The sequence below is a fragment of the Canis lupus genome, chromosome 17 (assembly GCF_003254725.2).
Source record: "Canis lupus dingo isolate Sandy chromosome 17, ASM325472v2, whole genome shotgun sequence".
NCBI classification, from domain to species: domain Eukaryota; kingdom Metazoa; phylum Chordata; class Mammalia; order Carnivora; family Canidae; genus Canis; species Canis lupus.
In genome coordinates, this window is record NC_064259.1 from 35,329,113 (window position 1) to 35,343,467 (window position 14,355).

A 14,355-nucleotide genomic window follows, 5' to 3' on the forward strand; every position below is an offset into this window, starting at 1 on the left:
TCGCAAAAAGAAACATTTGAAAAATAAACTAGAAAAATGGTTATAGGGATCCCTGGGTGGCGCAGCGGTTTGGCGCCTGCCTTTGGCCCAGGGCGCTATCCCGGAGACCCGGGATCGAATCCCACGTCGGGCTCCTGGTGCATGAAGCCTGCTTCTCCCTCTGCCTGTGTCTCTGCCTCTCTCTCTCTCTCTGTGCGTGTGTGTGACTATCATAAATTAAAAAAAAAAAAAAAAAAAAAGGTTATATATCGGGGGTGGGTGAATAGATAGGTATAATAAATCTCAGTGAATACTTTTCTAAATCTTTTTCAAAAGCTAAATAAATGTATTACTTACTTTTAAAGATTAAGAAGTAATTACTTCTAAATTTTAATCTCCTTTTCATGCCTCAGACGTGAGGAAGTTTTCCCCAAAATATGTTAATAAATAAGCTGCCCCAAATAAACACTTCATATTCCAATACCAACCACATTTCCCTAGTAAAATGGCCTGAATACACTGTAAATTAATACTGAAAACATCCAGTTCACTGGAGCAAATTAGTCTTTACAAAGTCAAAATAAGGTCAGAAATACTTGATTTCCCTTTTTAAAGTGGGGGGAAAACAAGCTTCTAAAAGTGAAAGTTTTGCCAGCTAGACTGAAGGCTAACGAAGTCTTAAAGCAAACAGGTTTTTGCTTTGGCTGTACTTAATGATCTCCGCCTTCTGATCCCCAAAAGAGCACATTACCTTGGTGCTGATAAAACTAACCAGTTTTATTTCCTGTCACATACAACTGAACTGCTTTAAAATGCGTTTGAAACAATCTAGATAAATCACCTATAAAGTCGTAAAGCAAAAGTGTGGGAATTTAAAGAAATCGCTAGCAGGTTGACATAAATGATAATAAACATAGCTTTTTTAAAAAAAAAAAAGTTCACTTTATTCACAAGACTTTTTTCAAATTGATTGTGGGGGATCCCTGGGTGGCGCAGCAGTTTAGCGCCTGCCTTTGGCCCAGGGCGCGATCCTGGAGACCCGGGATCGAATCCCACATCGGGCTCCCGGTGCATGGAGCCTGCTTCTCCCTCTGCCTGTGTCTCTGCCTCTCTCTCTCTCTCTCTCTCTCTCTCTCTCTCTCTCTCTCTCTGTGACTATCATAAATAAATAAAAATTTAAAAACAAAAAACAAAAAAAACAAATTGATTGTGGGATTACGGGTAAGAGCTATTGTAAATTCTCTCCCTACTGCAGTTTTTGGTTTTTTTTTTTTTTTTTTTGACTGTCTTTGAACGTTTCTCATGAAACCTACACGCAAAGCTTAGGGTTGTTCCTTGTTTTAAGATTTTATTTATTTATTCATGAGAGACAGAGAGAGAGAGAGAGAGAGAGAGACGGGCAGAGGGAGAAGCAGGGTCCATGCAGGGAGCCCGACGCGGGACTCCATCCGGAATCCCGGGGTCACGCCCTCAGCCGAGGGCAGGCTCTCAACCGCTGGGCCACCCAGGAGCCCCGAGAACTTCGGGTGTCTGTTGGGTTAGACATTTTTTTCTCCCAGGGCGGCGGTCCGCCCAGAGCGGATTCCCTGCGGAGATTAACCGAGAGCTCGGAGGGCCTCACGAATGTGGCCATATTCCCCCAAACTGCCACCGTGGTGGCGGCCTGGAGGACGAGGGCCGCGGTCTCAGCGGACAGCGCCAGGTACACGGTCCGGGGTCCTATCCACCACCCACGAGTGGCTCACAGCCTCGCCGGGTGGGAGTGAGGGCGGGGCGGGGGCCTGCACACCCCGAATCCTAGGTTACCCCCACCCCCACCGCGGAGACTGCGCCCCCGCCTGCCCTCATCCCACCAGACCCACACTTACTGAAAGACATTTTCCGGGTTATCCATGGCGAGAGGACGCAGGCCAGCAGCAACTCCGCGGCCCCAGCGACGAGCCGCCGCGGATTTGAATCTCCCGCGCAGCCGCACTGGGCGCAACGAGCGTTGGCACGGCGTCTGGCGATTGGCCTCGGCCGCACACGGGCTGGCCAATCGCCGGGGCAGTTGCCGGGCGACCTTTGTCCCGCCTCCCTCCGGCGCGCCGCCGCTTCCTCCCACTCCCGCGCGGTCGCGAGTCCCGCAGTGAGCCCGCAGACCGCTCAGTGCGGTTGGCTCTTGTCGTACCGCGTGGGGAGGGGGAGCCCTGCGACGTGGGCGCGCGGCTGGTAGATTGTGCACGGCAGGGACGCCCGGGTGGCTCCGCCGTGGAGCCGCTGCCCTGGCTCCGGGCGTGATCCTGGAGACCCGGGATCGAGTCCCACATCGGGCTCCCTGCGTGGAGCCTGCTGCTCCCTCTGCCTGTGTCTCTGCCTCTTTCTCCCTGTGTCTCATGAATAAATAATTTGTTTAAAAAAATCTTAAAAAAAAAAAAAAGATTACACGTGGCCTATGAAAATGATGGGTTAGCACCCTCGCAGACTTCTGGGCTTGATGGAACAGATCTGAAAGGCTGTAGGGGTGCCCCAGAGCGGAGGAGGGGGCTGTTTCCTACATCCAAATGGCGATTAAAATAAGAATGGAAGAGTTTGGATAGATTGTAGGATGCCAACAAGGAAACTTTCAACATCTTCTGTGGAACTGGGAGCTCTGGAGACCCAAGTTCTGGAGAATTATAAACAAAGGGACTTGTGAAGGAGTCCAGATGTCTAAGAAGGAATATGTGGTATGCTGATAACTTCATGCCTTAAAGTGAATTGGAAGAGTCAGCCTCAGCTCCTCTGCCCCTTGGACTTTAATGACTTCCCATCCTGCCTCTTCAGGTTGTTTCAAAAGTCACATAACAGTGCAAGTAAATACAGAGAGTTATTAATCTGATTACCTTCCTTTTGCAGAAGCTGTGTGGGTGTTTGCTCTCTGAGAGCCCTTAACAAATCTCTTTATAAAAAAAAAAATAATAGTGGCTGTTGGAAATCCTGACTCTCACAGTCAAGGGTTCCTTCCAGAGTGTGGACCTATTTGAATCTACAAAAGAATCCGATTTGTAGCCCTTAAAATGGAAAGGGCGCTCACTCTGGGGTCTTTAGGCAAATGTTAGGTTCTGCTAACCATCACAGGAATTAATAGATTGTTGCACTTATTTAGGCTTTCTTTTTTTTAAATATTTTTAAAATAGATTGTATTTATTCATGAGAGACACAGAGAGAGAGAGCGAGAGAGGCAGAGACACAGACAGGGGACAAGCAGGCTCCATGCAGGGAGCCTGTTGCAGGACTCAATCCCGGGTCTCCAGGATCACACCCTGGGCTGAAGGCAGGCACTAAACCTCTGAGCCACCCAGGGATCCCCTCATTTAGGTTTTCAACTTGCATCTGACAAGATGCTCCATCATCAATTAGGAAATGTTGATTATCCATCATATGTATACCAGGTGTCATTGGACACCTAATACCTAATTACAACCTTGTGTTAGACTCAAACAGATCCTTCCTTAAGAAGCTAGGAGCTTTGTCTGGGAGATGAAGACACAGTCATAGATACTATTTAAAGGTGGTATACATGTGTATTGGGTGCCATATTACTGTTCGGATTATCAGGGGATCCAGAGGAGGGAGGGTAAATGGGGACTGTCTGTCACATAAAACTTCATGAGGAAGGTGGAGCTTGAATTGGGCCTTGAAGGGGGTGGATCTCTCCCTTACTGGCATAGCAATTTTTAAATAAGTGGCTTTGAAAGTTTCTCATGACACCTGCACACAAGGTTTAGATTTTTTGTGAGTTAAGACTTTTTTCTTCCAGAGTGGTGATCTGCCCAGGGTAGATTCTATTACAAAGAATAAAGGAGAATTCCCAGGGCCTCACAAATTGCCCAAATCCCCCTAAAGTGCCGCTTTAGCCATAGCCCAGGTGAGGAGTGCGGAGGTGTCAGTGAAGAGTGCCAGTTACATGGTCAGGGGTCCTTTCCTCCACTGGGGAGTGGCTCACAACCTAGTATGGGTAGGGGTAGGGGTGAGGTGTGGACATACTCCAAAGCCAAGGGAAGAAGAGGAGGGGCAAAAGGAGACAGGACAGAGGGAGAGCCTGGAGGAGGTCATTCTTGGAGAAAGGAGGGTTACTGAAGGATCACCCTGGAGAACTGTTAATGAGTAGTGGAGATTTTTCTTGAAAGACTGGTTTGATAGTTTGATGGCAAATCTTAAATGCTAAATTAAGGAATTTGTACTTGATCATAATAGTAATCGGGCCTTTTGGGAGCAGCAGGTCCAGTTATATGTAAAGTACACCTTTCCTGCTTCAGGGGCAGAAATATGCAGTTACAACTTTCTCTTTCTTTAAAACTCTAAATGAAAAAAAATAAAAAATAAAAATAATAAAAATAAAAATAAAACTCCAATTGATCTGCTGATTTCAATATTAAATTACTAATTATGTAAATTGACTAACAGATTCTCTAAATTTTTAGGAAGGCCAATAGATAAAACATTTTTATATGTATTTGGGTTTTCAGTGACTTGTTATCTCAGTAGCATAATCTCCAAACTTACTGGAGGGATGCCAGGCCATGTCAAGGGATGAACTCCAACCTCAACTTTTCCAAGAAACAGCAAATGGGCAAATGATTCAAACTTTTTTTTTTTTTTTTTTTTTTAGGAAAGGTGGTGAGAGAGGACGAGGGACAGAGAGAATCTGCTGAATGTGGAGCCCAATATTTGGCTCTGTCTCACAACCCTGAGATCATGATCTGAGCCGAAATCAAGAGCTTAACCAACTGAGCTGCCCAGATGCCCCATGACTCAAACTCTTAATCTGGCTATCAGTTTCTTGATCTGTAAAATGAAAAAAGAAATCTGCTTCCTTTTCTTTGTGTTTCTCTGACTTCCACTATGTTATAACCTTACATGTTTCTCCACTTAATTCCCGGACTCTCTTGGTTTATCACATGATATCAAAGTTAGTGCTCTGTTTAGAAAAGAAAAATGACTATTTTCCCCTACGTTCTGTCTATTTGACAAATGCAAGTAATCACAGACGTACATTTATCTTCCTTCCTCTGGGAATTTAGAGCAATTTAGAGTAGCAGTATTAGATGTATTGCTGAAACATCATATAAGATTGGATATTTATAATTAGAATAGTTACAGAAAGCTTATGAGTGTTTTAAGGGACTATGGAATATTAAGAATAAAGTTGATATGGAGGAAGGGAGATACAGAAACCTATCTTAGAAAATGTTTTTCAAAGCAGTGTGAAGAAGAGGCAAGAACGACCTCTGGACTGGCCAAAGCCCACATGCCGCTGCATCTTGGAGTCCAGCACTAAAGTCCCGCCTGCCGCTATCGCCACCATGCCCAAAAGAAAGGCTGAAGGGGATGCTAAAGGAGATAAAGCCACAGAGAAGATCTGCAAAGTTATCTGCTAAGCCTGCTCCTCCAAAGCCAGAGCCCAAGCCTAAAAAGGCCCCTGCAGGGCAGCCTGGGTGGCTCAGTGGTTTAGCGCTTGCCTTTGGCCCAGGGCATGATCCTGGATCCACATTGGGCTCCCTGCATGGAGCCTGCCTCTCCCTCTGCCTGTGTCTCTTTCTGCCTCTTTCTCTCTGGATCTCTCATGAATAAATAAATAAAACCTTAAAAAAAAAAAAAAAAAAAAAAAGGCCTCTGCAAAGAAGGGAGAGAAGGTACCCAAAGGGAAAAAGGGGAAGCTGATGCTGGCAAGGATGGAAATAACCCTGCAGAAAATGGAGATGCCAAAACAGATCAGGCACAGAAAGCTGAAGGTGCTGGAGATGCCAAGTGAAATGTGTGTATTTTTGATAACTGTGTACTTCTGGTGACTGTGCAGTTTGAAATACTATTTTTATCAAGTTTTATAAAAATGCAGAATTTTGTTTTACTTTTCTTTTAAAGCTATGTTGGAACACTTCATTGTTGTTTTGGGAGAAGGGTATATATGTCACTAATAGAATATCTCCGGAGCTAGATTGGTAACAAGGGGAAAAACACCCTTCCCTTCTAGTTTTGAGAAACCTCCTCTTGGCTCCCCGGGCGGGGGGGGGGGGGGGGGGGGGTATTCCTTGATGTTGACACACATGAGTCACCTTGATGGTGTGAAAAAACTAAAATTCATTTTTTAAATGTCCTCTTCTCTCTCTCTGCCTTCAACATAGACTTAACTCCCTTAAACCCAGAGACCTGACCCTAAGAAATGGTTCCCAGTATGTCAGGCAATCTGGACTTTAGAGTGTCACCACTGAGATGACATCCCACAAGAGTTCCTTTTTTTTTAGCTTGTGTATCTTCAGGTTGATAGTTCTGCCATTTTCATTTCATTTCCTGAAAGTCAGGGTCTGCTTGTGAAAAGTTGTTAAACAACATGCTAAATGTGAACTGTCAACCCTCACTCTAAACTTTCCCTGTTCAGAGCATCACATGAAGACTTCACTGGGTTTTATAGTGGCTTTCTGATTTTGGTAGCCTATTGAAGAAGGGAGTTTGAAAGTTGTTGTATACTGTTAACGATCGTCTGCCCATGTTCTGCCTGAAATACCATGACTGTTTATGAAAAGTATCTCTAATAAAGCTGGATACAGTTTGGCTTAAAAGAAATTTTTTTTCTTCTGTGAGTTATGACTTCAGAAGATGTCTCTGTCGTCCAAACCTCTGTCGTCTACTCTTATGGATAAGAACTGGTCTTTTGGATGACCAAAGTATATTTCTCATATATACTTGGTCTTTCTCTGCAGATTCTGTCTTATAGTTCACAAAACCTTTGGAGTTTCCTTGAGAAAATGTGGAGAATGGTAAAGGTGTCTTTTGTTACGTTAATGAGGTAACTTTTGAGAGCACTTAAGGGATGCTGTTGGTTGCCCCACAACCTCAGTAGAGGCGAGGGATTGAAGGTTGACACAGCCAATGGCTAAAGAATTAGTCAATCATGACCCTGTAATGAAGCATCTATATAAACCCAAGAGTTCATTTTTTGGTCTTTTTATTTTCAGAGAACCTCCACACTTGGGGAACCAGAATGCTTCCATGTGTCACCAAACACCACCAAGTCCCATGGAGACAGAAGCTCCTTTGTTCAGGACCTTACCCTCTGTATCTGGTCATCTGGCTGTTGATTTTTATCCTTTATCATATCCTTTAGTAAACTGGTAAACGTAAGTAAGTGTTTCCCTGAGTTCTGTGAGCTACTACTCTAGCAAATTAATCAAACCCAAGGAGGAGGTGGTTGGAACCTCCAATCTGTAGCTCGTTGGTTAGAAGCACAGGTGGCAGCCTGGGGCTTGTGACTGGTATCTGAAGTGGGGCTGGGGGACAGTTTTGTAGGACTAAAACTTTAACTTGTGGAATCTGATACCATATCTGGGTAGATAGGATCAGAGTTAAGTTGAATTTTAGGATGCCCTGCTAGACACCCTGCTAGTGTCTGGAATTGCTTGGTGTTGTGGTGGAAGTATGTGTGTGGGGTCTTCCCTTGCCATGTTGGAATTGGATCCAGAAACCTTAAGAATCTTGCATAAAATTATCTTTACTTCAGATGCCAGCCACAAGTTTTAGGGGTTCTCTGTTACCCACACTTCTGGCCAATTGGCTTCAAATTCAGGGGTTCCCACAGCCTTCAACAGGTTTGATAACTCACAAGAATGATTTACAGAACTCAGGAAGCTTACCATTACAGTTTTAATATTAAATATTCACATAGAGGGTGCCTGGAAGGCACAGTTAGTTAAGCGTCTGCCTTTGGCTCAGGTCGTGATTCATGATCTCAGGGTCCTGGGATTGAGCCCTATGTTGGGCACTCTGCTCAGTAAGGAGCCTGCTTCTCCCCCTCCCTCTGATCTTCCTTCCTGCTTGTGCTCTCTGTCTCAACTAAATAAATAAAATCTTAAAAAAAAAAAATTCACATAGGGTGAAGTCTGGGAAAGTCCTGGATTTGGCCTTTCCATGTCCTCCCTCTGTGGAGTCCAGATACATTATGTTCCTGGAACATTAATGTGTTTCTTTTTTTTTACATTAATGTGTTAACCAACCAGGAATCTCCATTGGGCTTCAGTGTCCTGAGTTTTTACTAGAATTTCATTACGTAAGAATGGTTGATTAAATCATCGACTGTGTGTGTATTTGTGTGTGTAAGTGAACTCCATCTCCAACCTACCCTCTTCTCTCGAGGTTGCAAGGACTGGCTAATATCCTGTGGCTCCAAGCCTCAATCTTCTAATCAGTTGGTTCATCTGTGTGCTGACCAAAGTGTACTACATTACACATTCGACCCCCATCCTAAAGCTGTCTGGAGACCCACCATGAGTCACCTCGTTGGCAAAACAAGACAAAACATCCTATTACTTAGAGAATTCCAAGGGCTTTTGAAGATCTTCCAGGAATCCAGGTCAAAGACCAGACAAATTTTTATTATACCATAAAGTGATGTGCATGTTTGAGCATAAGCTCAGAATTTCATTAGTGTTAATAGCTTCTGTACTTTATAATATCAGTACTTTCAGGACAGCAATTCTGTCCTCTTATGAAATTGGTAACCAGTTGGTGTTCTTGCTCAGATTGGATTTGCTTCCAACTCTTCAAAGAGCTGGACACTTCCCAAGCTAGAGAAAAGAGTTAAATCAAGGCTCAGATTTAGTGATTTAAAAGCATCAGTTTTGGAGACAGTCCTGACAGATGTTTATATAGCTAAGCACTGGTAAAATTCTTGTCTGAATTAGGTCCTTCAGCCTATCCTTTCTTTTTTTTTAATTTTTTTATTTTAAATATGATAGTCACACAGAGAGAGAGAGAGAGAGGCAGAGACATAGGCAGAGGGAGAAGCAGGCTCCATGCTCCGGGAGCCCGACAGGAGCCCGACGTGGGATTCAATCCCGGATCTCCAGGGTCACGCTCTGGGCCAAAGGCAGGCACTAAACCACTGCACCACCCAGGGATCCCAGCCTATCCTTTCTTAAACAAGGGAATGGCACAAGGAAACTGAAGTGATACCATGAGTTATTGGTAGCCTGGTTTACCAGATGCTTAATTTACACACACATACAGTATTAACATGATGAAAACAATTTAGGTGATCCAGACTTTAAGACTTCAGGAAGCATGCAGTCTCCATCCTCAAGAGTCCAGAGAACTGTGAGGCGTGTGAGGCAAGTTTTTGTGCAAAATGAACAAGGAAGAGAAAATTTTAAAAGGGACAAGGAAAACACTGGAGTTACTTGGTGTTCGGGGATCAGTCTCCTGGATAAATGTGGCTTCTGGGCAGATGGAATCCTTACAAGCATGTGAAATTTTGAATGTTAGGTTTGGGTTTGCGGATCTAATCTCCCTGAATTGATAATGCCTGGTCTACTGAGGAAAGTAATGTTCTTAGGTACACATTAACTTAAAGTGGCTGCTCAGCCTCTGTTAGCATTTACCTAAGTTGTATTTCTATCATATAAGGCTCTCTGCCTTGCCTGCTACTGCTGTAGTCACTGTTTCTATTGTCACTCTTACATTGTCATCTCATATCCTTGTATCTTTGTAGTCTCTTTGCTTTTGCATACTGATGTACTACATTACACTTTTGACTATGAGACACTTCTTTCATTTCATTAATACAACTGAGTCGCCTTTCCATCTGTTGCACTTTGCAATTTCGGTGCTGTATTAGATTGCCTAGGCCCTTTCCATAGGCTAAATGTTTGAAAGACTGGGTAATGCTGCTTTTTTTTCTGCTTCCCTCTTAGAGAGGTCTTGGGCCTTCTGTCTAAAAAGATACTTAAATGATGACCCCACTTTTTTTTTTTTTTTTAACTATTCCATTTTGGCTTCCTGACTATCTTGAACCATTAACATCTCCTCCAATCCATTTTCCTGATTATCTCTGACCTTTGGATTTCGGTGTCCTCTTGGGCTTTGCACTAGCATTCTGAGAGAAGCTTTTTATTTGGTTCACATACTTAGGAGGTGAAAAATGAGGATAATTGAAGTAAAATTAACCCCAATAGGAAACAATGAACCCTTTTACAATCATTACCTGTATTCATATTAAATATTTCCTATAGTAGCCACTTAAAAGTTCCCAGACTTGCATTCTCATGGTTTCAGCCTTGTCAGTATTTTCTCATTCTTTAGCCGTTTCTATATGCCTGGATATATATTATATACATATCCTGCTTAGGCCCACTTGGCTTGGCAAGGATTTTAATGACACTGAAAATTTGAGATCTATTCAAACTCCATAGAAATCTATTTTGTTATCCTTATTCCCACTTGATAGCCTCTTTAATTTTTCTGTAAGTGCATCTTGGACAGTATCCCTTCTCTTGGACATTAATGAATTTGTCACGGTATGGTAATTGATGCATACTTGGCAGTGACAATAGTAAACATCAGTGACTTTATAGAGAAGCTTATAAATCTATCCAGATACTTTGAGTCACAATTAATAGAAAACCTATGGGTGCCTGGATGGCTCAGTCAGTTAAGTGTCCGACTTTTGTTTTCAGCTCAGGTCAGGATTTCAGAGTCGTGAGATTGAGCCCTTTGTCAGGCTCCCTGCTCAGGACACAGTCTGCTTGAAGTTTTCTCTCTCTCCTTCTGTCCCTCCCCCTTCTCTCCCCATCAAACAAACAAACAAATAAATAAATAAAATCTTTTTTAAAAACCCAGAAAACCCAAATCAAGCTCACTTAACAGTAAGAACTTAGTGGCTCATGTAACTGAAGAATCCATAAGTATGTGGGTTTTAGGTGCAATTTGATCAGGATTCTTACATTTTTCCTCTGCTGTGCTCTCCGCTCCACCACCTCTTCTTTGACTTTGCCTTGGGCTGAGTTCCTTTATGGTAGCAAAACTATTGCAGGAGTTCCTGGTCTCATGTGCTTACTCCATAGGGCCAAATAATCTACCAAATGTCCTGTGTCACTCTGCATTGGTTAGGTCACATGCCTTCCCCTGAAGCCTCCTCTGAATCACATGGATATATACCCAGAGAAAGTCAGGGGTTTGGGAAGTTAAATGGCTGAGAAGACAACCAACAAATGTCTGGACAGTCAGTTCCTAGCAAGCAGAGCTCTCTGTCACTCTGTCACTCTGTGCTCTCTGTCACTTCGAAAAGGAAATTGGAAAACTGCTGGAAGTGAATGGGGTCACTTGAGCTGCACACTGCAAACTGCTGACCCAGAGCTGCAACTAGTGACCCAATCACTAAGTGGTGATTCTCTTTGGCATCTTCTGAATATAACCTCCTTGTGACTCATTCTTAGAGGAATGATGAAAATAACAAGTCTGTCCAGAAGCCCCACAGAAAAGAGGCTGGAATGGCTATTAGATATACCAGTCATGGATACCACCATGCCTATTGTGTGGTCATTGTGCCTTCATGGCATTTGGAAACTGAAAAAAAAAATAGTTTCAGAAAACAGAATAACCTCTTCTATTTGTGTTAGCTTTTCTGGTAGGTTAGCTCCTGTGCAGAGAGAAGCCTCCATCTCCGCAGAAGTCAAAGAGACTGTTCTGGGCTGAATTGTGCTTCACCCTTTGCCAATTCAGATATTGAAATCCTAACCCCCAGGACTTTAGAATCTGGCCATACTAGAGATAGGTCTTTAGGGAGGCAGTTGAGTTAAAATGAGGTGATTGGGGTGGGCCCCAGTCCAGTATGACTGATGTCTTGAGAAGAAGAAATTTGGACACAGACATGTGCAGAGGGAAGACAGTGTGAGGAGGTGGGAGAAGATTGCCATCTATAAGCCAAGGAGAGAGACCTGGGACAGGTCCTTCCTTCATGGCCTTTAGAAGGAACCGATCTGATGATACCTCCAGAACTGTGAAAAAATAACATTTCTGTTGCTTAAGCCACCCAGGCTGGGATACTCTATTATCCCCAAAACTAATTGGTTCTAGAAAACTAATACAAACTCCAAAATACTCCCCAGTTTGGCCACATTTCTCTTACCCCAAGAGAAATGTATTAGTATTAGTATTAGTATTAACTTCTAAATGTTATTTGTTTTCCAAACACCAGTTTTTCAAGGCAGGTAAATGAAGTTCTGACAGGTCAGGACATCTGAGGAAAGTTACCCAGCCTTTGGTGGAATGCAGGTCAGCTAGTCACATCATCTTTCCCTTATTAACTTAGTTTCTTCAATGGGAGAAAGAAAAAAGCAGCTCATGATAGCCAAGAGTTGGCACTAATAACCAAGCTATAGTGTTCTAGGAACCATTTTAGAGAATGTTCATACCAAACAAAGCCACAGATGGAATTACACGTGCTTCCTTAACAGCACCCAATCCAGAGCAAATGCCTGCTTCCTTGATCCCCTTCCTCCCGATTACCTAACACAAGCCCAAATCCTGTAATAAGTTCTTCCTAACATTTCTTGGGGAGATGCCTCCCAATCCCCCATAGTACGCTGTCACTCTTGTGGCAGTGAGCCAGCAAGCCTAATCTTGTTCCTAGTTGTCTTTGACCAAAAGGCATTAACAAGATTATCAGATCTTGGATTTCATATATAATAATAAATAATAACATCAGTATTGGTAAATAATAATAAAATTTAATAAAATAAGCATGTATACAGTATTCTAAGTTTACTTTCGTTTCCTTATGATTTTCTTAATAACATTTTATGGTTAATTTATTGTAAGAATACAGTATATAATACATATACAAGATACGTGTTAATCAACTCTTTATAAAGTTATCAGTAATGCTTCTGGTCAAAAGGGAGTTATTAGTAGTTAAGTTTTGGGAGAGTGAAAAAGTTGTACATAGATTTTCAAGTGCAAGGTAGGGTCGGTACCCCTAGGCCTTGTGATATTCAAGGGTCAACTGAAGTTCTTTTGCCTTTATTGGGCTGTATTTCTAGTGGGCTATATAGTCAAAGTAATGAATTTAAGATTAATTAAAATAATTTTCTCTTGTGGTTATGCCACTAACTTGAAATGGAGTCAAGTATGTTTCTTTCAGTTTGCTTTTGGTTTTTAGGGACTGCATTTTTTTCCTGTTAGATTTAATGTTTTATTTTTATTTTTATTATTATTTTTTAAAGATTTTATTTATTTATTCATGAGAATACACAGAAAGGAGAGAGAGAGAGGCAGAGACACAGGCAGAGGGAGATGCAGGCTCCATGCAGGGAGCCTGACATGGGACTCGATCCCAGGTCTCCAGGATCACGCCCTGGGCTGTAGGCAGTGCTAAACTGCTGAGCCACCAGGGCTGCCCAGATTTAATGTTTTAAAGTTATATAACATTTACCAAGTTTCAAAATCAAATTTATAAAAAAAAGGTATATTCAGAAAGGCTTACCTTCCATCCCCATACTCTCCCTCCTTCTATAGGTAACAATTTTATTACCTTTTGGTTTATCCTTGATTCTTTTTGAAAATATAAATAAGAGTACAATATACACATTCCTTCTATTACACAAAAGATGTCAGATTTTACACATTGGTCCTTACTTGTGCGAGTAGGGGTGGACATATTGGTGGGCAGTGGGAAAGGGAGAGAGAATCTCCAGCAGTATCCCCGCTGAGCACAGAGTCCTGGCTGAGCACAGATTCTGGCCTTGGCCTCGATATCATGACCCTGAGACCACAACCTGAGTGGAAAACAAGAGTTGGAGGCTTAACCGACTGAGCCACCCAGGAGCTGCGCTCACTTGCTTTTTTCACAGTGGTACATCTGACAGTCCCTGCATGGCAACACACTGAGAAAATACTCCATGGGAGGAACCGTGGAATTCACAGAGGGAAGCTTAGCCTTGGACCAGGAATTTGTCTCTTGGAGGAGGGATGTGGAAAATCGAGCTGGCCTCAGAACTGACCAGTCTTGCTCTGGGGAGCCAGGGAAAGACACCATCACAGGTCACAGCTTGATTGTTTCCAAAAATGGGGATCCTGAGAGTTAGAACAAATTATTTGAGAGTTAGAACAAATTATTTTAAGATTTGTATGGAATCAGAAAAGACCCCAAATAGCCAGGGGAATTTTAAAAAAGAAAACCATATCTGGGGGCATCACAATGCCAGATTTCAGGTTGTACTACAAAGCTGTGGTCATCAAGACAGTGTGGTACTGGCACAAACACAGACACATAGATCAATGGAACAGAATAGAGAACCCAGAAGTGGACCCTGAACTTTATGGTCAACTAATATTCGATAAAGGAGGAAAGACTATCCTCTGGAAGAAAGACAGTCTCTTCAATAAATGGTGCTGGGAAAATTGGACATCCACATGCAGAAGAATGAAACTAGACCACTCTCTTGCACCATACACAAAGATGAACTCAAAATGGATGAAAGATCTAAATGTGAGGCAAGATTCCATCAAAATCCTAGAGGAGAACACAGGCAACACCCTTTTTGAACTCAGCCACAGTAACTTCTTGCAAGATACATCCACGAA

General features: G+C 42.7%; 1 protein-coding gene and 1 long non-coding RNA gene across 2 annotated transcripts in view; one reads left to right on the forward strand and one right to left on the reverse strand.

The window, feature by feature from the left end:
- The window catches only part of BUB1 (BUB1 mitotic checkpoint serine/threonine kinase), a 43,030-nt gene extending 41,029 nt beyond the window's left edge, over positions 1-2,001 (reverse strand). Inside the window, exon 1 of the mRNA XM_025453979.2 lies at positions 1,848-2,001. Coding sequence (XP_025309764.1) covers positions 1,848-1,873 — 26 coding nt within the window. The 5' untranslated portion in view covers positions 1,874-2,001. The remainder of the gene's footprint in view (positions 1-1,847) is intronic.
- Positions 1,467-6,023, forward strand: LOC125752769 (uncharacterized). The gene is made up of 2 exons (XR_007402983.1): positions 1,467-1,681; positions 4,613-6,023. It is a non-coding gene; the product is annotated as an uncharacterized LOC125752769 (long non-coding RNA).
- Positions 6,024-14,355: the final 8,332 nt, after the last annotated feature.